A 26194-nucleotide genomic window follows, 5' to 3' on the forward strand; every position below is an offset into this window, starting at 1 on the left:
GAATGCCCCTGTGACTATTCATTTAGAATGATAAGTAATCACATTACATAATAGTTGGCACGATTATTACGTTACTTCTACTTCAAATGTGAAAATATTAGTTAACGAGATTAATATAACAGATAGATATAACATCAATGTTAAATGTATACATGGTTGACATGTCAACACTGTTTATTATGTTACCTTAGGTAACTTATTTAAAAAGTCTTAATTATATTTTCCTTTACAAGTTCAATGATTATTTTGATATGTTTTTAAGTTCGAGAGTTCAATTCATATTTTTGATACGGGTAGTGGGTCTGTTTAAACACTACCTTTTTATTCTTATTTTCTCTCCTTCTCTTCCCACTTATAATATAAAGAGTATGAATTTTAGTTTAAAAAGACATTGTGGTCTGACACCAAATTGCTCTCTTATATAGTTGGTTGTGGGGCGATACTGACTATTTGTGCTTTAATAAGTTGTGAAAGTAGTTATGAGTAGATACTGCATTGTAACAAAGTCAATAGTAGTAAAAAAAAATGAGTATGAATTATACCACATAATAATTATATATATATATATATATATATATATATATATATATATATATATTTTTTTTTTTTTATAGCTTCAATCAATATCGATATTGATAATATTTTCAGTGATAAATTTTGTTGGACTAGGAGATAAAATTACTACGGCCCTGTTTGGTAAAATAGTTAACATATAAGTCAATTTTGACTTATTTGACCACCATTCACTTTTTGACTTGGTTAAAAATCAATATAAGTATTAGGTTAATTAGTTTTTTGTAACTCTAAAATGCTAAAATTCAAAAAACTACTCAAATCAACATTTTCAATTAATTTTGTGAGAAAAGAAATTATACCAAACAGCTATCAGCTAACAACTAATTTACCAAACACATTTTCACAATAAGCTAATGTTACCAACTAATTAGACCCTCTAATCAACTCAATCAACTAATAGCTAATAGCCATTTATCAAACAGGGGCCTACACCTGATTATCAGTCAATTTAAAGCTTGATGGGATGTGGTAGTATGCAGTGATTTCTCTCACTTGTTGTTTAATGCCAAATAGAGCCAACTTTTATAGTTGTCATTTGACCATAACTTTTCCCAACAAGTCCACCAAGGTTCACATAAACCAATAGGTTCACATAAACAGTTAATACAAGGAGCTCCGCGAAATATACAAATGCTGTTGGTCGTTGATTTGGATAAGGCAGGCTGGCAACTGCACCCTCAGTGGTTCCATATTGAGCAGCATAAGAATGGGGGCAGTTATGGCTACGCCGCTATCTGTTGGAGCCAGCCAACTGAAGCAGTTAACAACCATTATACGATGATGATCTTTGGACGACGACGAAAAAATCTTTGCTGGGAAGTTTAACATGCACTTCTAATGTCTGTGTCTTACAGATGGGGAGGAAGAGCTCAGGCTTGCACTTCTTAAGAGCTTGCGGAATTCTGTCAAGCTTATCTTCCCATCTCGATCTATGTCTGCTTCGTCCAGAAGCGGGTTTATGGAGCCTCGTATGCCCGTGTGCTGCAAGACATTAGTATTGTGTAAACCACAGCCATCTACCAGCAACTCAAGATGCATATTTCGGGGGCGGGCAACCTCAGCTAAGTTGGTCAGACTGTTAACTCTGTAACTATAAGGTTACAAGTTCAACTTTCAGTAGGAGTGACCTAACACAGACACCCTCGGGCAACCTTAGCCGAATTGGTCATGCTGTTGACTTAGTAACCACAAGGTTAAAATTTACAAGTTTTGACTCCCAGCAGGAGCGGCCTATTGGCCTTCTTGATTCGACCTGGTCAACTGTGAGCAATCTAGGCTGGTTTACTTCCTTGTGGTCCTTTGCCGGCTAGGGAAAGATGCATATTTCACATTATGATTGGCATGCTTTTAAAAAGTTCGAAGTAATTAAATCTATGTATTGATCGAGATGTTCTTCGCGTGTTGTGTGAGGTCATTACTCATTAGTCACTTGACTCACTTCAGCAGGACAGGATCGTAAAACTTACCAATTTAAGTTCATCTGGAGTGATATATCCATCTCTGTCAATATCAAATTTCTCAAAAGCAGCCTGCGATCTTTGGTGCCATTTTTCGGTATTATGTTCCTCCATCTGATTCACATGCAAAGTGGCAGCAACAAACTCTTCAAAATCCACGAGTCCATCGGTGTTGCTGTCAATCTGCCAATCATATAGCTAGTATTGATCAGGAATTAACTATAAAAGCACAAGGAGAGATTGAAACCCAATAAGCGGGTCTGAAACTGCTGAAAATAATTGAAGCAGTAGTCTCTTTCTTTTTATCGGGTGGCGCTGAGATTCAATCGAATGCATGACCTTTGGCATGACTCTGATACCAAATTGAAGCATGTACTCCATCTCAACTAAAAGCCTAAGCTGATAGTTGGATTGCACATTAATAGTTATATGCTCAACAAAAATAATGCTACTGAACATACCGCTTGAAGAATCTCAAGAACACGCGACTCTTTCATTTTCCACGGAATATCCTTACCAAGTGCCTGCATTAAAGTCGTACACGCACGTAAAATATTCGCGTATTTTCAACAACCACAAGAATCTACGTGACTGTAAAAACATACCAGCCTCATTTCTTCCAGTGTAATGACGCCATTCTTATCCACATCAATAGCCTCAAATTGATCTCTGAGATCAGACAACTCTTCTTGATCAAGTGTGGTCGCTAATGCCTGGAATATAATGCATCAACCCGTAAAAAAAATAAGTACCATAAATAAAACGAGCATTTTGATTCACGGAAAGCTCGTATGGAGCAAGTATAAACTTACCCTTAAAGCAATCTGTTTTAGACGACTGTATTTAACAAATTGTCGCATGTTGGACAGAACAGAAATGTCAAGAGGGATGTCCGATGCAATGCCTCCCTCTCGCACCCACGGATGTGCTGCAAAAGAATCATCGGATTCATGACATTATAAAAATAAAATAAGACCTAAAAAACGATAGAATGGATAAAAAAAATGTCGAAAAGATCTTTGCTTCTCATTAACCTTCATATCGACAGCCCAGTGATCGTAATAGTAATACTTACAAAGGGCCTGAGCAGCAGTAAGTCTAGCGTAAGGATCCTTCACCAGTATTTTCTTAACGAAATCTTTAGCACTGTTACTTATGCTTGGCCATGGCTTGCGACGGAAATCAGGTTTGTTTCTTAGAACCTATAACACACATATATTAGAATATACCCGAGAATACTATAGAGTACATGAAAGGGCAAAAAGGGCAAAGAAAATCTCAGGATAGAGCCTCGGAAACTCACCTCCTTGAATATGCCATCTTCCGTTTTGTCCCAAAAGGGTCGCCGACCAGAAAGCAAAATGTAGGTTATTACGCCAATGCTCCATACATCTGACTCGGGGCCCGATTTACGCTTCAAGACCTCTGGAGCAACATAATATGCACTCCCGACAATATCTTGAAACTTCTTTCCTGCATTCATTACTCCTCGTGAAGTTCAAACTTCGATTACGGAAGTGATAAAATCTAGATCCTATATGATTTGACGACTTCAAGAGCTAAACGAATGTAAACTAGAATGATAAAAAATACTACGGAGTATATGATTTCGAGTTTCGACATCTAATCACCTGGTCTTATGAAGTCTGAAAGACCGAAATCAACTGCCTTCAATGAAGAATCCTCTCTCGTTGATTTGAAAAGAAAATTCTACATCAAAGAAATGCACGTAAAATTGTAAACGAAGCAGAATATGCAGCAGGATCCAGTCGAAAGAACCGAAACTTATCGTCCATACCTCTGGTTTCATATCTCGATGTACCATACCGTGTAAATGACACTCTGCTGCAACTTTTACCATCTGTCTTACAATAACTGCAGCATCTTTTTCACAATAACGGCTATCTTTCCTGATCACAGAAAAAATATTGTTAAGTCCTATACCTATACAATTATGCTCACTCGGGAATTCATGTTCTAGAGCTCAGACTGCAACCCGTGGATAGTTTATTGTCCCGAAAGTTGAGGAATACTTACTTGGCCAAGATACGATCCAGTAGTTCTCCACCTTCACATAACCTAAAAGATATAAAAGAATTTCAAGAATAAGCCACATACTTTCCAAATCAAGAAACATAGAAAAAAAAAAAAAAAAAAAAAAAAAGAGGTCCAAAAAAGGTCACTTACTCCATAACAATATACACGAAATTGTCATCCTCAAATGCATTATGAAACTGAACCACGTTCTCGTGACCAGTTAAGGCCCTTAATATCTTAACTTCTCGCCTGACATCTTCAACCGCAATGGGAAGGTGCATCTGTCGTGAATCAGGACTCGTTATGATAATTGCAACCAAGGTAGCTGGAAAGTTACAGACTTTAAAACAATGCAATTCACAAGCCAGAATTGTAACTGATCAGAAATCACAAGCCATGCTTCTACCTTCACATTTCTACCAATATAACAAGTACGGTAATTAGTAGCATCTCAATTCATATTACAAACAAAAAACATATTCTTCTGAAAATGGCACTACATTATATTTCAGGGACTTGCTGGATTCCATATCAATAACTAAGAATGTAAATTGATTGTCCGTACAGACAGCTCAATTGGTTCCTGTGCGATAAATTGTGGGCAAGAATGTAAATGAACATGGAATTTCTAAAGGTAAATTAAAGAATAACATTAAAAATACCACCAAAAGAACAGAAATCCCATTTCCAATACAGGGAGAGGAGATCAAATCACACACACACACACAAAAAGGGGAAAACATTAAGGAAAACAGATTACCTTGTTCTTTTCAATTTTCTTAACAGCAACGCATTCTCCGGTGGATTTGTCTGTGGCAACATAGGTGTACCCGAATTGACCATGTCCCAACAACTTGCCCATCAAATACATCTTATCAAAATTCTTATCATACCCAAAATCTGTTCTTTTCCCACAAGGAATAACCCCACTATGCTTCTTGGAACTGACCTTCACATTCGAATTTCTGGCTTTGTTGGATGATGCTTCTTTGGCCTTTTGTGAAAGATAATTCGAAAAATCTTGTTTCCTCGATGTGACAGTGGCGGTAGACGGCGGCTTTGTGGTCGTCTTGCCGTTTCTCGAGGCGGCATTGGCGGAGGAGGAGGAGGAGGAGTTGTTATTGCTATTGGAGCCACTGGATTTTTTGCTAAAGCAGTTACCCATTTCCCCAAAGGTCTATAACTATAAAGCTCCAAACTTTTCTTCAGATTCCTTTAGGGATCACAAGATTCACAATTATCAGATAACCCAAGAAATTATCAGGAATGATCATATGCAAAGATTAATTTTTTTGTTTTATTTTTAAGCGGCAATCGAATTCATATGCATACTAATATACTCACAGAGAAATTTCGAAACCAATAATAATGAGATTTAAGAGAGGAAAGCTTGGAGCAGAAAGGATGAAGACGGGGTAAAGATTGAAGGTGGCGCCGGAGGTCAAAAAAGACTTTTGGAAGAAGATGAGAGAGATACAATGTTTTTTTTTTCTTTTTTTTTTTTTTTTTTCAAGAAATTTACTACGGAGTATTTCTTTGTCTGTTTTAGTGTTGTTGTAATTTAAGGTATCCCGTGCATACTATAGTTACATTATAAAATTTTCAGAATATATCGAAGTAAAATTATGATATTTAAATTTAGAATATAAAGTATTTTGTACTCAGTAATTTGCAAATTAAAAATAATAATAATAAATATAGAAGCTTTAGCCACGACAGCAAATGGGAAAAGAGAAGGGGGAAATCTTTCCAAAAAAGAAACAAAAAAGGGGAGAAACAAATGACTTGACCATTGAGAAGTCAACGAGTATGATCACAGCCTAGTAATATGATGATATTTCATTAGAGGACATATATATTAGTAATCTTACCCCAAAATATACTAGTAATTTACAATTATTTTGATTTAACAGTAATTAGTTTTTATATGATTATTATATATAATATGCTTAAGCTAACTATCATGTAATATGATAACATTTTAATTACCATTTCAAATAAATGGTCATAGGTCTGAACTTTGAGAATGAAGCTTAGATTCTTTGGGTTAAAAATATTTAAGAAAATATAGAACAAATATAACTAATTGTGAAGGTTTATTTTCTTATACTTACGATTCAGAACCGAAAAAATGAAATAAAATAAAATACAATAATTATTGAATTTATATTATTTTAAAAATAAGAAATAGAATTTATAATAAATAAATTTTGAATTGGCAATAAAATAAAAAAGTGTTCGAAGCGAACCATAATCATCCGTACATATAAACAATAATTTGTTGGAGAATAAAAAATAAAGAGAAAATGACACTTTTTCCCCCTAAATTATATGATTATAGCACATTTTCCCCTGAGTTTTTCATGTAAGCACATTAGCCCCCTAAATTATTTTTAAAGTGGTGATTTCTCCCCCTGATATATTAAATTGACATTTCTACCCTTAAAGTAAACATTTTATTTATTTTTTCTTCTCCAACAAATTATTGCTTATTCATAGGGATGATCACGATTCGATTCGAACTGAACCGTACACTATAGCAATCAAATTGAAAGTTTCCGGTTATGATTCATATACAGAACCCAATGTTGGGATTTCTGTTTATTAAAATTATGAATCAAAAAAATTGGATCCTGAACCGTGAACCGGCAGTTCTGGATCCGGTTCGCGATTTTGAACTGTCTTTATTTTAATTTTTTTTATATTTTTAAAATTATCTAAATTCAACAATAAATGTATTTTATTTTTTCAGTTTGAAACATGAACCTGCCGTTCCAGTTCGTGATTTTAATAAACTCTTAATATCAGGTTTCGATTCTAAAATGTAATTAGAATATTTCAGTTTAGTTGCCAGTGTCTGTTCGGTTTGAACCGAATCATAATCATAATTTGTTGGAGAAGAAAAATAAATAAAATATTTATTTTAAGGGTAAAAATGTCCATTTAACATTTTAGGGGTGAAAATAGCTACTTGAATAATTCAGGGGGAAAAAGTGCTATAAGTATATAACTCAGCGGAAAAAAGTGCTATTTTTCCAAAAATAAATGAAATATTTAGTTTTAAGAGTAAAAATGTTCACCTAACATAAAATGGAGAAAATCTATCACTGTTAATATAATTGAGGGAGCAAATGTGGATAAACAAATAACTTAGAGGAAAAAAGTGTTATAATCATATAACTCATAGGGAAAAAGTGTACAATTTTCTCTTAACCGGAAATTTTTAATTCGATTGCTATAGTGTCCAGTTCAGTTAGAACGGAGCCGTGGCCAACCCTACGTATACGCAATAATTTGTTAGAGAAGAAAAATAAATAAAATATTTACATTAAGCGTAGAAATGTAAATTTAATATAAATCGTCACTTTAGAATAGGGGGTTAATATGCTAACATGAATAATTCAGGAGTAAAAAGTACTATAAGTATATAACTTAGGGCGGAAAATATCATTTTCTCTTAATTAAATTTTGAATTAAAAAATTATTAATTACACCTCATAAATGAGGTTTGACCAAGGTGGTGCAAATAGCAAAATGAACTCCCATTTGACTATTTACACCACCTATGTAATTATTGAAAGTTTTCACCTTTTTACAATTTAAAGATACTTTATACTTACTTTTGACCAAAGGGTGATGCAAATAGCAACACCCTCAATATTCCTTTGGCTGCTGAACATTTGTACTTTTTCTTCTTCTCAAAAATTGAATCCTCAATTTCGAGAGCACATCATATTCCAACTTGACAGAACATTTAAAATAATGTTAAATCATTATGATTTAATGACTCAATATACAAGACTAAATACTGATGCACAGTAAGGGATCTGTTCACTTTAGAAATAATTTCTATACAGTTACCGTTGTCCATTTTATCCCTATTGGAAGTGAATAGCCAATAAAAAATTTCACGATTTTTTTATTCACATTGAACCCCACCACTGATGTTAGATGTCACTTCCATATTTGATCATTAACTTTCATTTTTTAAAATATTTAATGCATGATTTAAAATCCTTAACGCATTATATATTGTCCCTTTTATCAATTTTTTGTTCATTGGAAACCAAAATAAGTCATTTAAGTCACATTTGGGATAGCAATTGGAAGGGGAGTATACTCCATTACTCTGCATCCTTATCCTTGAAATCTCATCAAATTTTCCGTAGGAAAAATGAATATCTCTTCATTTCTGTCGTGATGAAAATTTTTGAAGACAATGTCAATTTTTAGTTAAATTAGTATAATTTTTAATATTTAAATAAAAATTTTAAATATTAAATTATTAATTTAAAATATTTAAATATTCATTAAATTGTCAATGACAATCTGATAGGTTTAGGTCACAACTCGGAATGCTTGGGAGCTAGTCATGACATTTGGTTGAAAGGTTTCTGAAAAATTCTTATTATTTGGTTCTGAAATTGGCATGCTACTTTGAGAGTGTAAGTTTAATTTTCTCTCCTACTTTTCCCCCTTTCTCCTCTCCTAGCATTATGAAAGGGCATTTGAATCTTTATACGGAGTACTAATTATTCTCAACATATAACTTAATTTCCACAAATCAAACAATATAATCAATATTTTAAATAATTTATTTTTCAACATAGTGAATCATCATTACCTATATGCAATTATGCCCTAAACTTTGACTAGTTAACCTTTATTAGAGCTACTTGCCGCTTATCGCCCATTTATAATTAATCACTTCTAATATTTTTCGTACTCGTTGACTTTTATTCGAGTATTTAGCTGGGGACTTCCGTTGGGCAATTATTCTCTCAAAACTTTGGGTTAACCTATGTTCAACCAATTCTATTTCTATTATTCCATCACAACTGAAATATCAAATACAAATTGCAAACATCTTTTATGCAAATAAGAACACCAATCACAAAATGCTAATATATATATATATATATATATATATATATATATATATAATAAAGCTATATGGTTTGTGAAGTAATTAATGTTACAATTATTATTTTGGTGAGTAATTATTGTTACAATTATTATCTCTATCCTTATTATTATTATAAAATAGCCACAACATCCTTTACTATTAAAAAAAAAAAAGCACAACATTTGAAAAATAAAATAGCTATTTTTTTCTCCTCCATAACAAAGAATTACATTTATTTTAAATTTACTCATACAAAATTTAAAATTTACTTTCTAAATGTAATTATCTTAGTTATTATTTGTATTGTGAAAATTATAATATAGATGAAATACAATTAAAAATAAATCAATGTAATTATGTAAATTCTCTCTATAAGTTTATTTGAATATGTATATAATTAGAGATTATATTAACCATACAAAATTTTAATTTTAATTTTAATTGTAATTTTGTATTTTATAAAAATAATAAATACTTGACCGATGAAAGCTCAAAAATATTATTATACTAAATAATTTAAAATATTTTTAATTTTTTCTATTTTTTTTATTTATATTTATAATAACATCATTTTTTCACATGCATCGCGTGAGTGAATTACTAGTACATATAATATCCAAATATAATACAAATAATCTTCTCAAATACTATTATTATAAAAAAAAAAAAAAGAATACAAAAATATGAGAGAGTACCACAAGTCCACAAGTCAAGAGAAATTGCCATTCATAATAATCGCATGTTATACATTTGCGTGAGAAAATGTTGTGAAAAGATATTTTCAAAATCAAAATATTAATAAGTATTACCATTTGATAACACGGTCAATAGTACTCCAAACAAAAAAAAGTATTACCATTTGAAAATTTCTCTTTCATTGGTTAATGAAAAATATTTTTCAAATAAAAATTAAATGTTTTCCTTAAATGATTTTCCTTTGTTTGGTTCATGGAAAATATTTTCCTCAAAAATAAAGAAAATATTTTTTTATGGTCCCCCTTGGTATTTTGTTTTCTACGAAGACGTCTCCGGCCATAGAGACGAATCCATGGCGGGAGTTTTTTTTTAAATTTTAAATAATAAATATTTTAAATTAAACGTGACATGCTAGCAACCTAGAAAACTTACAAATTAGACTAATTGCATAAAAATGGTTAGTTTAGGGATCTAATTGTAACTTTTTTAGGTTCAGTGACCTAATTGCATTATTGTGTGCAGTTCGATGGCCTATTTGATCCTTATTCCTTGTTATTATTATGTAGTAGTATAATTGTCTTTATACTTCTTATTCTTTACAATTCTAAACTCAATCAAATAATAGAATCGATATTCCCAGCAATTTACTTTCTACCAACTAAATAATGTAACTAATTTTCTCAATAATCTATGTTTCATGGAAATTTCAATTCTATTTTTCCTCAAATATTTTCCGAACCAAAGGGGACCTTATGTGTAAAAGCATGATAGGCACGTTTAACCAAAATATTTTACTGCACCCAATTAGGACCACTCTTTTAGATATGATTCACATTACTTTTTTTTTTTTTTTTTTTTTTTGAACATAGATATGATTCACATTACTTTTAGATATTATTCACACTTGCAGTAGCTCCCTGTGCTTGAGTGCCACCACACCATCGTATGTTCAAATCACTCAACATATATACAGCTCATCAATAATAATTTGTGAAAGCTATTAATTGATATATCTAAAAACATAATAAGTCTCAATCAAAGTTATATCTCTAATTTATGTCTATATTTTTAGTACTATCATTTTGTATATTGTACTTTTAGAGTTGTACTATATAATTTTTTGGACAAATATACCCCTACCGTTATAACTTCCGTTATCTTTTCTATTATTGTTACCATGCACATGCATCCACAATATATTTTATTATATTTTTTAATTTTGGTAGGGAATATCCCGACCGACATGGCTTCACCGCGACCGAGAAGCCTTTGTCCTTTTCTCTTTGTCTTTGCAGGTAACAGGTCGGGCTCCTTGTGAAGAACCCGGTCGGGGTCCGACCGGGAGTTGCCCGAACGACGATGTCAACCACCGATTCGGTAGCCCTTTGGCGAGAGAGCTGACGAAGGACACGTGGCGGCTCTTCACGACGACAGGCAGGGCACCCGGAAGGGTGACACGTGGTGGCTACGTGGAGGACATGCCGAACGGCTGGAGACTTGTCCCCGGCATAACGGCTATAAATACCCACAGTAGCTACAGTGTAGAGGACTTTTGGACGATCGATAGGTTGTTGCTAGAGAATCCCGACCGCAGTCAGTCGGTACTCAGAGCAACCAAGTAGATTGTACTTAGGGCCTTTACCGTGATCAATAAAGACGTTTACTTGCTTTAATTGGTCTCGAGTTATTTCATATTGCTTACGTATAATTAGCAGTATCATTTTGGCGCCGTCTATGGGGACACGAAGGCAACAAAGCTACGTCTTGACGAGCACTCGGCCTCTTCGCAACGATGTATCCGTGGGCATATAACAACTTCGCCGACGACCAAGCAGATGTGGCGAGCTCATCTGACCATCACGCTACCCAACAGCAAGGTCAGACGGTCGATCTAAACCCCAACCTCTCACCACCGCATCCATCAAATGCATACCCGGCCGCCCAACAGCCGGTGAATTACATACAACCGGGATACCCAACACCCGGTCAGCCATACCAGCAGCAGCCGATGATGTATCCCGGCCAGTATCCGTACCCGGTCCCACCTCCGCCGTACGGGTATTGGCCAGGCCAATCGATGTGCTACACTCCCCCGGTTGGTTATCCACCATATACGCCTGCTTATACAGCTCCAGCCGCCGCCCCTCCAGTACAACCGACCGCACAGGTAGAGCCGCAGCGTCAGTCCGCATCTCGGGCTCGACGCTCGGCTCATTCGCGGTTGGGGTCGGGGGGTGCTGATGCGATGGAGGCACCAGTTCAGGCCGTCCAAGCGGAGGACCCTGAAGAAACTGCCCGGGCGGCGGGTTTTGATCGTCTTCGACCGGAGATGCGCCAGCGTTTGGGACCCCAAGACCCGAACCGCGGGCAAGAAGACATACAGATGCAGGAGGCTAGTCAGGAGGCTTCATCTGGGTATAGCGGGTCGAGATCTCACCGACGGCGACGCGCTCGGGATACAGCCCAAGCCGCTCAAGCCGCCGAGCTCAACGAAACCCGAGGATTGCTCTATAACCTCCAGGCGGAAGTTGCGCAGCTCAGGAATGCGTACCCTGCAACACCCCCGGTCAACCAATCGACCCTGCACCAGACGCCTTTCACAGCAGCGGTAATGGCCCAGCCTTACCCGCTCGACTTGAAGGTCTCTGGAGAGAAGAGTTATGACGGACGGGCAGACCCTGAAGCCCATGTGAATGATTTTTACAGCAACATGATGATGAAGGGCGTTTCAGACGCCGTAATGTGTAGGGCATTCTACTCTACGCTCACCGGTCGAGCAGCAGAATGGTTTCGGACCTTACAACCGGGCTCGATCGACAGATTTGATACCTTGGCGATCAAGTTTGTGAGGAAGTTCATTACTTCCAAAGTGGTGAGAAAGTCCTACATGTATCTTGAAAAGGCCAAGCAGCTAGAAGGGGAAAGCCTGACCGATTTCCTCGTCAAGTGGAAGGCAGCGGTCGGGGAAGTCGAGCCTATGGACGACGCGACCGCCACCCATATGCTTCACATATCTCTCCGGGCGGGACATTTGTATCAAGACTTCATCTTACACCCCCCGACCAGTTACGAGGAGGCCCTTCGGAGGGTCACAGACTATGCCAACGCCGGCGAGGCGAACGCCGTAAAGCGCTTGCAGGAGGTCGGCTATTCGTCCCGTAAACCGGCCGGCCGGGCGGAACATCGGTCGGGAGATGACAATCCCCGATCCCGCACCAGGCCTGGCGAGTTTACGGCCTTGAACCGATCCGAAGCGGAGGCCATGCAGTACGCCCAGTCCTGCAATCTCATCAAACTCCCCCATCCCGATCGAGACGGCCTTGACAAGAGTAAGCACTGTGCTTACCATCGATGCGTCGGGCATGACACCGAGGAGTGTACCCACTTACGCCAATTGTTGGAAGATCTGCTTAACATGGGAAAATTGGACAAGTGCGTGGGGAAGAGAGAAGACAATAAGAGGAATACCGATCGGAGAGATCACAGGCGTTCTCATCACCGCTCCGATCAACCAGGTCAGGACCGAAGAGACGATCGAAGGGATGATCGTCATGATGACCGACGGGACCCTGACCCTCCGTCTGGTAGCCGCCCGTCCGGAAAGCCTACCATCCATGTCATTTTTGGCGGACTGGAAGATGCTTCCCGACCGCGGACTAATTGCCCGGTCGCTATAGTGGATTCCCGGGAGACCGGGAAGAGGCAGAAGATGGAGCCCATAACCTTCACCCTTGAAGACCAACCTAGCAGCAGTGACCACGGCATGGAGGCGCTCGTGGTCACGATCGACGTTAAGGGGACAGACGTCCAGAGGGTTATGGTTGATACGGGCAGCAGTGTGAACGTCCTATACTTGGACGTCTTTGAGAAGCTTGGCCTCGACAGGAAGGAGCTGACTCCGGTCGGTGTACCACTGTCAGGATTTACCGGGGCTCTCATTTACCCCGAGGGAAAAATAATGCTCCCGGTCGAGATCGGCGCACCTCCAAAGTCGATCCAAACGGAGCTAGAATTTGTTGTGGTCAACCTCCATTGCGTCCACAACATTATCTTGGGCCGACCCGCCATTATGAAGATCGGTGGGATAATTTCTATGCCCCACTTATGCATGAAATTCCCCACTCCTAATGGGGTCGGTGTGGTCCGTGGCGATGTCCAATCCGCCCGGAAATGTTACACCCGAGCGGTTAATAGACGCGACTCCGGTCCGTCTTCCCGGGTGAACACCATAGCCAAGGAGGAGGCTAAGGATCGGAAGGAACAACCTGAGCCTTCCGAAGAAATAGAAGAAGTTCCCCTGTCCGAGGACCGCCCGGATAGGAAGATCAAGATTGGCCGAGCCCTCACCCCCGAGCTTCGAGCGGAAGTTTTGGCCATACTCCGGGAGTATGCTGATATCTTTGCGTGGGGGCCTGAAGACATGCCCGGGATTGATCGATCGGTCATCTGTCACAAACTGGCTGTTGACCCCGCAGCCAAGCCGGTTGTGCAGAAAACGCGACACCTTTCCTCCGATCGCCGCGAATTTGTTAGAGAAGAGGTCAAAAAGATGGCGGCGATCGAGCATATCCGTCCGGTGGTTTATCCCAAGTGGGTGGCAAATATCGTTCTTATTCCTAAGCCCCCAGCATGGAGGATGTGCATTGATTTTACGGACCTCAACAAGGCCTGTCCGCTCGACCCATATCCTTTACCGAGCATTCACCAGATGGTCGACGAGACGGCGGGGGCTGAATTAATGAGCTTCATGGATGCCTTCAAGGGATACCATCAGATCATGATGCACCATGAAGATGAGAGCAAGACAGCCTTCGTGACCCCGGACGGGCTGTATTGTTACCGAGTGATGCCGTTCGGTCTCCGGAACGCAGGGGCGACCTACCAGAGGATGGTCAACATGCTCTTTGCCGATCTATTGGGCCGAACGATGGAAGCTTACATCGATGACATGCTGGTCAAGAGTCGGGACCGATCCGACCACACCCGGGATCTCCAGGAGTGCTTCCAGATCATGAGGAAGTACCAGTTGCGGCTGAACCCGACCAAGTGCACATTCGCGGTTCAGACCGGCAAGTTCCTCGGCTATATGATGACCAAGAGAGGAATTGAGCCCAACCCGGCCAAAGTAAAAGCGATTCTGGACATGCAACCACCTTCCACCGTTCGGGAAGTCCAGCAATTGACCGGCCGGTTGGCAACCCTCAGTCGGTTCCTCTCCAAGCTAGCCGAGCGCGCTTTACCTTTTTTCAAGGTATTGCGGAAGGTTAATAGATTCGTCTGGGACGAAGAGTGCCGAGCGGCTTTTGATGAGCTGAAGGAATATCTCATGTCACTGATCGTGCTCTCAAAGCCTGAGCTCGGAGAAGAGCTAGACGTGTACCTCGCCGTGTCCGATCGCGCAGTAAGCGCAGTGTTGTGCCGAACCGATCCGGAAGGGGTCCAGCGACCGGTGTACTATGTAAGCCACGCGCTACATGGTCCCGAGCTCCGGTACTCCCGGCTAGAGAAGGTCGTCTACGCCTTATACATTGCCGCGAAGAAGTTGGCTCCCTACTTCCAAGGTCGAGCAATTCGCGTGTTGACCGATCAGCCGATCGGGCCAGTCCTCCGAACCGCTTCATCATCCGGCCGCCTAGTCAAGTGGGCGTTAATGCTGACACAATACGCGATCGAATACCGACCAAGACCAGCTATCAAAGGTCAGGCCCTTGCTGATTTCTTGGTCGAGTGCACCGCCCGGGATACCCAACCCCCCGAGGTAGCGGATCCCGAGGCTGAGTGGTGGTCGTTGGCTACTGACGGGTCGAGTAGCAAGAAAGGAGCAGGAGGAGGGGTGGTGGTCACGAGCCCGGAAGGATTCAAGGTTTATTTTGCTCTCATGTATCAGTTCCACCCGACCAATAATGAAGCCGAATACGAAGCCTTTGTTAATGGCTTACAGTGTGCTCGGGATTTGGGGGCTGAATACATCCGGGCTCAAACGGATTCCGCACTCGTGGTCGGGCAAGTTCTCGGGGATTATGAAGTCAATGGAGAGCGTTTGCAGCTATACCGAGACCTTGCCATGGAGAAGCTTGCTCAGTTCCGGGGGTATACCGTCCGTCATATACCTCGATTGGACAACGCCGACGCGGATATCTTATCTAAATTGGCTCAAGACGCCCCGGAACACATGTCGAAGATAGCTCGGATTTTGGTGATCCCGAGACATAGCATCCATCGTCTACCGGTCAATCCAATCCAATCGGCAGAAGACAATTGGATCACCGATCTGAAGGAGTTCCTCGAGCACGGTCGACTTCCAGACGACCCTCAGCGTGCTCAAAAGGCCAAGTTGAGAGCCCCGAGGTTCCAAGTCTTGAATGGCCGTCTCTGCAGGTGATCGTATGGAGGCCCTCTCATGCGTTGCTTGACCGCATTTGAGGCCGATTTAGTCATGAAGGAACTTCACTCGGGAATTTGCTCTTCGCATCAAGGAGGCCGATCGCTTGCCCGTCGTATCATGCTGATCGGGTACTATTGGCCGTCCCTCCAGCTAGACTGTGAAAAGTTAGCTCGGGAATGTGAGACGTGCCAACTGTACGCCCGGATGCCTGGACGACCAGCAACCTTCTATCAACCAGTCTCGACCGCAATTCCTTTCGCTAGGTGGGGGGTGGATATCTTGGGCCCCTTCCCTCAGCTCTCTGGTCGAAGAAGGTTCGTGATTGTCGCCGTTGATTATTTCTCCAAGTGGATAGAAGCCGAGCCCTTAGCCACGATCACCTCTCAGCAATGTGCTCGTTTTCTCTGGTGAAATGTGGTTTCCCGCTTTGGCGTGCCCGTACATCTCATCAGTGACAATGGCCGCCAGTTCGTAAGCCAGTACTTCCAGAACTTTTTGGCCACGATCGGGACGACTCACATCCGATCGTCGGTGGCTTACCCGCAGGGAAACGGACAAGTGGAGAATGCTAACCGGACGATCTTGGAAGGTTTGAAAAAGAAGCTACATTCGGCTGGTCGTAGTTGGGCCGATGAGTTGCCATATGTGCTGTGGACTTATCGGACGACCCCGAGAGAAGCTACTTTAGAGACCCCCTTCGCCCTGGTTTATGGAGCCGAAGCTCGACTCCCGATCGAAGCTTGGATCCCGACCGATCGAGAGAGAACTTACAATGCGGAGGAGAATGAGCATGCGATGGCCGTAGACCTCGATGCGGTCGAAGAAAAAAGAGAGCTAGCCGCTCGGCGTATGGCCGAATACCAGAAGCGTGTTAAGAGTTCTAAAGACGTTCGGGTCAACCCTCGTTATTTTCAGGTTGGAGATTATGTTCTGCGACGAAGGGAGGCCAGTCAACCTTTAGAGGGCGGAAAGCTAGCTCAAAACTGGGAAGGGCCGTATATCATTAGCGCGGTCATACGGCCGGGCACGTACCGACTGGAGACGACAACCGGTCGGGTAATCGAGGGGACTTGGAATTCCGAGCACCTCGTTATGTTTAGGCATTAAGCCTATTTTTTGTAACTTTTGACGAAATGGGGGCTTGTCCTGCGAGTAGGTCCCGGTCGTCGGTTGTAATTAAGCTTTATGATTGTAAATATTTGTTTAACCGCCTGCGAGCGGGAAGGTTTTAATGTATATACGATCGGTGATTGCTTGACCGTTTGCATGCGGCGGCCCGGTCGGTTATTTTCTCTACCTTCGGTGCGTATCTATCATCCGGTCAAATGCGCTCCACATCGGCGGACATGCAAGTCACGCCACTGATCGGGGAAGCCAGGAGCACACAGCATAATTCCCCGATCTGTTCACCTCTTGTCCACTATTGCACTCACTCGTGCCATGAGAGCACAATAGTGTGGGGGCTGGGATAAGGGAGTGTCCGTAGGCCCCTCGCTCGGGAAAACTCGGCTATCGGGGGCTTAGTGTCCGTAGGCCCCTCGCTCGGGAAAACTCGGCTATCGGGGGCTTACCTGTTTTTCAAAATTTCGTCAAGGCCTGAAGATCGGGTAAACCTGATCGTGTTGGCCAATATGACGTTGACTTAAGTCCGTTGTTCGGAGATATCCCAGACGTAGAGGCTTGGCCAGTTGGCCAGTTGGAGATATTTCGTCAAGGCCTAAAGATCGGGTAAACCCGATCAGGTTGGCCAGTTGGACGTCGAAATCTCGAACGTCGAGCGGGTCGAGTAATGCAGGACCGGGCCAAAAGGCCATGAGGTCGAGCATTAAGGGTCGGCCTGTGCATGAACAAAAATAAAGATACAGAAAGAGGGACGAGCGACGCAAGTTTAACAAAAGATGAATTTCATTGATTTAAAGGGGTGCCCGGTACAAATTCGGGACCGGGCTCCCGATTGATGTCACTTACAAAAGAAGCAGAATTAAAAACTACTCTACTTCTTCGCCTCGGCATCGCCCTTCCTCGGCGTTTCCTCCCCGCTCGGGCCGGCTTCAGCCCCACTCGCCACGGCCCGATCCTTTGGATCAAAAGGCGCTGGCCCCGGGTCGGCTACTTCATCGGGGAGGGTGGTCAAGACCAACTGCAGATCATCCCCTTCAAGGGCTTGCTCCATGATCTTCTTGGTCTGATCACGCATTTTCCGCTGACCGGTTTTGTAAGCCCACCGGCCAAACGTCCATATCAGCTTCTCCCCGACCTCTGTGCCTCGAACGGACTGGAGAAAGCGAGCGCCCGATTTGGTGTCTTGGAAAAGATGCTGGGCGAGCTTATCCGAGTCGTTCTGGCGAGCCTTGAGCTCGGCTGCCTCCCCGATCGCCTGTTGGGCGACCTGCTCGGAGAGGTCCCGCTCAGCTTTGACCTTCTTTAGCTGAGCCTCCAGATCCCGGATCTCCTGTAGCCGCCGGTTGGCGACCTTCTTCAAGGCCTCAGCTTCGTTGGCCTGAAGGGCCCGTTGTTGAAGAAACTGGGCCGCCCGGGAGATCTGCACGTATGAACGACCGTGTTAGCCGGACAGTGGTACTTCGAGAAAATTCAGAAGAAGGAAAATACACTTACCTCAGCTAAGTCGTAGCCGATCTTCTCGGCTACCTGGCTCGGGGTCAGCTTGGAGAAGTCCTCCTTGGCCGACCCGGCGTTCCCGATCCGAGCAAGGATCGAAGATCCGCCTCTGCTGCCCCCGCCCGACGGGGTCGGGCTGTGTTGTTCCCGGCGCCGCTTCAAGGCCCCGGTCTCTGAGGTGGTCTTCTCTGCCACCTTCTCTTTCCCCTTCCCGACCGCCACTCGGGAGACCAGGACCTCTGAGGCGTCCACCACGAAGCCTTCGGTCGTGGTGATGGTCGACGCCCCAATGGGTCGGGCAACCGGGATCTCCTTTTCCCCGGCCGGCTTGGCTTGGCCCTTCTTTTTGCCAAGGGAGATCTTGGCCACCGGGCGCACCGGGACATCCTCATCTCCGAAACCGGTCATTCCTGCAAAACAAAACAAAGTAGGTTAGGTCGAGCTAAAGGCTCAGCCGGACTTTTGAGATCGGTGAAAAGGGCTAACGTCGCACCTTTGCCCTTTCGTTTGCCCCGGGCGGGCATCTTTGCGATCGTGACGCCCCGGGGCTCGGGCTTGTATTTATCGGGTATATTATATACAGGCTCGGGCAAGTCAGCCGCTTCGAGGGACTCGGGCGTCTTGAAGATTCGATACTCGTAGATTTCGCCCGAGATTTTAGAGACGGCGTCTATAAGGGCCTGGGTCTCGCTTGGGATGACTTGTTTCCGGAAACGCTGGCTCCAGACCCTCTCGACCGGGAGGATCTACGGATCATACTTCACTGAGAAGATCCGGTTCTTCCACCCCCGGTTGTTCCCGGGCAGCCCTTCGATCGAGCATCTATCCGCTCGGGATTGTATCATCAGAAATCCACCCCCATACGCGGCCGCCAGCACCTTCACTTGGTAGACAAAGTTGAAGAGCTCCATCGTACAAGATACGTCGTGCCGATTGCAGATCTGGGGAAAACATGCGATAATCCGATGCGCGTTCGGGCAAATCTGCCCGGGCATAACTTGGTAGTAGCCCAAGAATGCTGTAAGGAGGCTGGAAAAGGGGAATGTGATCGGGGCCATTAGCGAATCGTAATGCAGCCCGATCCATTTCCCCTGGTGCCGCTCGATGATATTTCCGAGCTGTCTGCTGGTATCGAACTCGACCCGACCAGCAAGAGTTGCCGCAATTTTGCTTGCTTCTCCTTTTGTCAGCAAGCTCTTCTGGCCTCCAACGCTCTCGCTGTTGAGGAATTCAAACCCGTCCCCGCCCGGTGGCGCCGGCCCGGTCGGGTCCTCTTCATCCGCTTCGGCTTTGTTGGCCCGGTCTCCGCCCTCAGGCTCGGCTCGAGGGTAATCCCCTATTACCCTCGTAGGCGTTTCCCTAACGCCTTCGTCCGGGAGGCTTCGTCCGCTCGTGGACGTTGCCTCGCTCCCCGACCCACTGGAACTCGACCCCGAAGTCCCTAACGAACCTGATGACCCTGCTGGCTCGGGGGCTCGGTCGGGAATGGGCTGTGGGCGTTGTTCGACCTCTAGGGAGTAGGACGTGATGTCCACCTCCTCGCTGCTGTGCTCGATTGCGTCGTCATAGTCTGCGATCGAGACGTTCTGGCTGTCCGAATCCGACATGTTTTCTACCTAAAGGTCGGTCGGGGTTAGTACAGGGTCGGGAGGTTAGCTCAAAGTTAGTCCTATCCTACTCCTACGCAAAGCTAAAAACAAAGTAAAAAGCTGAGGGATCAAGAGCTTACCGATTGCTGGTACTTTGCTCGAGGGAGAGAACTTGAAGCTTGGCTTTGCTCGACTGGTTCGCTGAACTGATGCTCGGGACTCTCTGAGGGTACCGATTGCTTCAGAAGGTTGAGGAAAGTTCAAATGAAGGCCTCAGGGGCCTATTTATAGGAGAGTGTTTAGGCGGGAAAATCATCCACTTGCGTGACACGACCAGCACTGACTCCGAGGTGACGGTTGCAGTCGCAGAGGCCGGCAGTGGCCGACACGTGGCGAGGAGGGGAATGACAGCTGGCCGGTCGGTTTAGTGGCCGACGGTTGGGCTTCTTCATCCCGGCCCATTTTTTCCCGGACGATCAAAAAGGCCCGGGCTGGGGGGCTCTTGGTAGGGAATATCCCGACCGACATGGCTTCACCGCGACCGAGAAGCCTTTGTCCTTTTCTCTTTGTCTTTGCAGGTAACAGGTCGGGCTCCTTGTGAAGAACCCGGTCGGGGTCCGACCGGGAGTTGCCCGAACGACGATGTCAACCACCGAGCGGTAGCCCTTTGGCGAGAGAGCTGACGAAGGACACGTGGCGGCTCTTCACGACGACAGGCAGGGCACCCGGAAGGGTGACACGTGGTGGCTACGTGGAGGACATGCCGAACGGCTGGAGACTTGTCCCCGGCATAACGGCTATAAATACCCACAGTAGCTACAGTGTAGAGGACTTTTGGACGATCGATAGGTTGTTGCTAGAGAATCCCGACCGCAGTCAGTCGGTACTCAGAGCAACCAAGTAGATTGTACTTAGGGCCTTTACCGTGATCAATAAAGACGTTTACTTGCTTTAATTGGTCTCGAGTTATTTCATATTGCTTACGTATAATTAGCAGTATCAAATTTAATGATAACAATATTTAAAGGCATTATATATTGGATTACTATAATAAATAAATTCAATTTCATATAGATTTTAATTAGTAATGATTTGTTAGTTATTTTTAAAAGTATAAATATTATGCAAATGTTTTTACGCATCACGCATAAAAAAGACTAGTATTAATATAAAAGTCATCATATATTCCATCAAACATATATGCACTATAATTGACATATATAAAGTTTAAGGAAAATGGTCCAATAAACTTTTAAACTATAAGTAAAAAAAAAAAAACGATTATAATTTTGAATTATAAACAGTTGTTATTATTAAATACACAAACTCACTAAAAATATCTATACTAAAATTGTACTCATCACGAATAAAATAAGTCTTAGTGTATAATTTTAATTGCCTGGTTGAAAAATTTGTAATGAAACTTAAAATATCTATCAATTGTATTTTAAAGATGGACTACTTAAAACTTGGAGAAAATTTCAATTTTGGTCCACTGAATACTGGGGTTGTGTTAATTGCAACACTTGACTTTCAAAAATGTTAATTTAGTACCTTGACTATGTAATTTCTATCAATTTTGGTCACGCCGCCCAAATTGCCGTCCAAATCTCACCGGAAAAATTTAATAGGTCAATTTATAAGGGTATTTTAGTAATTTTACTCATATTTTTCTTCTCCAACGAGCTCCCCAATTTCCGGCGCTTTTCGGCGACGACTTCTTTCTTCTACGATGTCTTCTCTCCAAACGGCCGGAAAAGGTCAATTTATCAGCTGCTTGACTTCTGGAGTGTGATGCGGCTTTGGTGACGGCTACTGTAGAGGCTAAACCAATGGCCAAAATAAAGTTAACACCACCCCACAACATTTTCACGTTGGCCAGCTGACGTGCCAGAAGCTCCACTGCAATGGACATGAATCCCAAAACCACCGACTGGAGCATCAGCCCCAACGCTCCTGCCGAAAACCTCCCTCGCCATAGGACAGTGTACCACCGCGTCCTCCTCCTCCGGCTATGAAAATCGAATTGGCGAAGCTTCTAGAACATTCAGGTCTTCGGCGTTGTCGAATGGCGAGGTGCCGGCGAGGTTGTCGATGTTCAAGCAGCTGATACTATGTAGCGTGGAGGGGAAGGTGATGGATAGCTTTCCGATCGTGAAGACATCGAAGGACCCGTATGAAGATTTCAAAGGGTCAATGGTGGAGATGATTTTGGAGAAACAGATATTCGAGAAACATGATTTGGAGCAGCTGCTACAGTTCTTCCTTTTCCGGCGGTTTGGAGAGAAGCACATCGTAGAAGAAAGAAGTCGTCGCCGGAAAGCGCCGGAAATTGAGGAGCTCGTTGGAGAAGAAAAAAGATGAGTAAAATTATTAAAATACCCTCATAAATTGACCTATTAAATTTTTCCGGTGAGATTTGGCCGGCGTGACCAAAATTGATAGAAATTACATAGTCAAGGTACTAAATAAACATTTTTGAAAGTCAAGTGTTGCAATTAACACAACCCCAATAGTCAGTGGATCAAAATTGAAATTTTCTCTAAAACTTGTGATGAAACTCAAAATATCTATTAAGTGTAAGATGGACCACTACGATGTTATGGTATGTTTAATTTGTTGCCTTATTAATAGACTACTTGACGTACTCGGCTAAACAATCCATTAATCAGCTTTTTGCTATCTCTTTCATTTTGTTTCGGGATACCTAATAATAGCATTGATACATACAATTATTACATCATTGGCATCCATATTACTACTTGTGACAGAATTGTATTACACACATTATTATATTTATAACATCTTAATTATAATACACTAATAATAATAAAAATGCACTTCATGTACCCGACTGACGCAAGATTTGTGCCACACGCGAATTTTCTAGTAGTTTTCGCCTTCCTTTCTCTCTCTTCTGTGCCCACAAAAAACTCACATTTGTAGAAGACAAATACTCAAAAAATCACCCCTCCCATTTGTTAAAAATCAATCCATTGATTTTTTACTATTCCAAAAACCACCAAAAGTTTGCTATTGGTATTGCTCTAATTTAACATTCCCATGCATTTTTACTATTTTTGTCCTTTGAATTCTAATTATTAGAAAATATATTTTTTGTTAATTACCTTTATATATAGGGAAGGGATCAGATGCGGGTGGTGCTTCCCGTGCGGTTGTGCGGGTGGACGCACATTAAGCATTACACTGGCGCACTTTAAGTACACAACACACGCACATTAAACACACAAACAAAATACATTCAGAACACAAACTCATGCACCTTAAGCACAAAAGTCACGCATCTCAAGCACAACCTCCACGCACCTTAAGCACAAAACTCACGCACCTTAAGCACAAAAACACACGCACCTTAAGTTTTAACAACAATTCACATTAAGTACACACTCACGCACATTAAGTACAAAACTCACGCACCTTAAGTACAAGACTCACGCACCTTAAACACAAAACTCACGCACATTAAGCACAAAAATCATGCACTTTAAAGTTTCAACAACAACTCACATTAAGTACACACTCACGCACATTAAGCACAAAACTCACGCACATTAGGCACAAGACTCACGCACCTTAAGTACAAAACTCACGCACATTAAGTATTACACATTCACGCACATTAAACACAAACCTCACGCACCTTAAGCACAATACTCACGCACATTAAGTACAAAACTTGCGCACATTAATCACCAGCACAACCGCACGGGAACTTCTACATATATATATATATATATATATATATATATATATATATATATATATATATATATATATATAGGGTTAGATTCCTGTGAGAACAGGTATTCCCGTGCGGTCAGTGTGGCATACACCATTAGGTATGCACCACACAGTGTTCAAAAATACACCATTATGTGTGGTGTATTTTTTTCTGTGTGGTGCATCTTTTGGCATTTCATTTTGGTGTATTCTCGAACACTGTATGATGCATTTATGCATACTTAATGGTGTATGCTGCATTGACCGCACGGGAAGACCAGTTCTCATAAGAACCAATATATATATATATATATATATATATATATATATATATATATATATATAATTATTCTCTTAATTATATATTTTATATTTTTTTATTACATCATGTTAACTTATAAAGGTGCTACGACTTGTAAGAAGACGTAATGGTTCATAATATCCTCACACTCTCTTTGGATCATTGTGCCATCTTCCTAGAGTTGGAGGGGCCGGTGTTAGATATATTAAATATAATATATTTAATATAATATATATTAAATATAATATAATATATCTATAATATATATTAAATATAATATGTATATATATTATATTTATATATATTGAGGAGAGAGAGAGGAATAGAAGTAAATGTTTATTAGTTCACTTGATGATTATGAATAAACAAAAGCCACATATTTATAGTGAAAGAGAAAAGCAACAATGCTAAAGTTTAGGAAGTAATTAGAGGCCATGATTCCATGTACTCCATTTCACGTAGTGCTATGCATGCATCCACGTTCACACACCTCCTTTTATTTTTTAACAAATTAACTGCTAACTACTTGGTTTAATATATTACTAATAATAATAATAGCATTATTATTATAACATTGCCTCCTTTAAACCAAGTTGGATATATTGGTCATCCCAATTTCCTTCTTCAATTTAAGAAATGTCTTCGTCTTCAAGTTGGATATACTGACTTGTATTTCGTTCTGTAAACACACTTCACTCCAATTGGCTTCTTTCCAGGAGGTAAATCTGTTAACTTCCAAGTACCATTCTTCTCAATGGCACGTATCTCCTCATCCATTGCCTTAAGCCAATGAGTTTCTGTAGCAGCCTCCTCAACGGATAAAGGATCACAATCTGCAAAGAGAGCAAATTGAACAATCTCTTCATCAGACAGGTCACTATCATGACCCAAAACATAATCTTGCAAGCGAGCCGGTAAGTGGCGCTCGCGCTGAGATCGCCGAACTGACGACTCTGGCTGTGAAGGAGACTGGACATGATTTGGAATCGGTTGCTCATCAACAATATTTTCAACAACAGGAATAACAACTGAACTTTCATCTTTAGCTAACCAATCCCAGGCACCATATTCATCAAAAGTGACATCACGACTTATAACAACCTTTTTAGTTTCAGGATTGTAGAGTTTATAAGCCTTTGAAGCGTCACTATAACCAATGAATATGCACTTCTCACCTTTATCATCCAACTTCTTTCTCAACGGATTTGGTACATGTGCATATGCCAAATATCCAAAAACCTTGAGATATTTGATAGAGGGTTTTCTCCCACTCCACGCTTCTTCGGGTGTCTTATCACGGACGCTTTTAGTTGGACACCTATTCAACACATAGACAGCACAAGCAACAGCTTCTGCCCAAAAAGGCTTAGGCAGATTCTTGGATTTCAACATGCACCTTACCATATCCATGATAGACCTATTCTTCCTCTCAGCCACTCCGTTTTGTTGTGGAGTGTATCTAGCTGTCATCTGGTGTTGGATACCCTTTTTCTTCAGAAAATCATCACAGGCAATATATTCTGTACCTCTATCAGTTCTCAAAATTTTAATTTCATAACCACTTTGCTTTTCAACAAAAGCCTTAAATTGTTTGAAAACATCACATGCTTCAGAAAGTAAACCCATGTTTTTCTACTGAAATCATCAATGAAAGTAATAAAGTACTTACAACCTCCATGTGAGGGAACCTCCAACGAACACAGGTCTGAGTGAATAATCTCCAACTGTTTTGTAGCTCTCCTTGACTTGCCCACGGGAAAGGGATCTCTATGCTTCTTCCCAATCACACAAATCTCACAGATACGATCAGGGACATTCACAACAAGTAAATCAGAAACAAGTTCCTTTCTCGCAAGATAGTTTAATCCAGAGAAATGAAAATGCCCA

The 26194-nt window shown here is 41.9% G+C and overlaps 1 protein-coding gene across 2 annotated transcripts; it reads right to left on the minus strand.

The window, feature by feature from the left end:
* Positions 1-858: 858 nt before the first annotated feature.
* Positions 859-5579, minus strand: LOC109167476 (calcium-dependent protein kinase 18-like). 2 transcript variants are annotated; one of them, XM_019316481.1, is made up of 13 exons: positions 5415-5579; positions 4831-5283; positions 4221-4351; positions 4071-4112; positions 3832-3943; positions 3665-3743; positions 3337-3506; positions 3109-3235; positions 2846-2961; positions 2639-2746; positions 2495-2557; positions 2043-2216; positions 859-1557 (listed from the first exon to the last, which is right to left on the minus strand). In XM_019316481.1, the coding sequence occupies exons 2-13, from the start codon at positions 5233-5235 to the stop codon at positions 1411-1413; spliced, it is 1674 nt and encodes a 557-aa protein (XP_019172026.1). In that variant the 5' UTR covers positions 5236-5283; positions 5415-5579; the 3' UTR covers positions 859-1410. The 2 variants fall into 2 exon arrangements, with proteins under 2 accessions (XP_019172026.1, XP_019172027.1); XM_019316482.1 differs by lacking the exon at positions 5415-5579 and having other exon boundaries at positions 4831-5404.
* Positions 5580-26194: the final 20615 nt, after the last annotated feature.

Source organism: Ipomoea nil, unplaced genomic scaffold (assembly GCF_001879475.1).
Source record: "Ipomoea nil cultivar Tokyo-kokei standard unplaced genomic scaffold, Asagao_1.1 scaffold3169, whole genome shotgun sequence".
Classification (NCBI taxonomy): Eukaryota; Viridiplantae; Streptophyta; class Magnoliopsida; order Solanales; family Convolvulaceae; genus Ipomoea; species Ipomoea nil.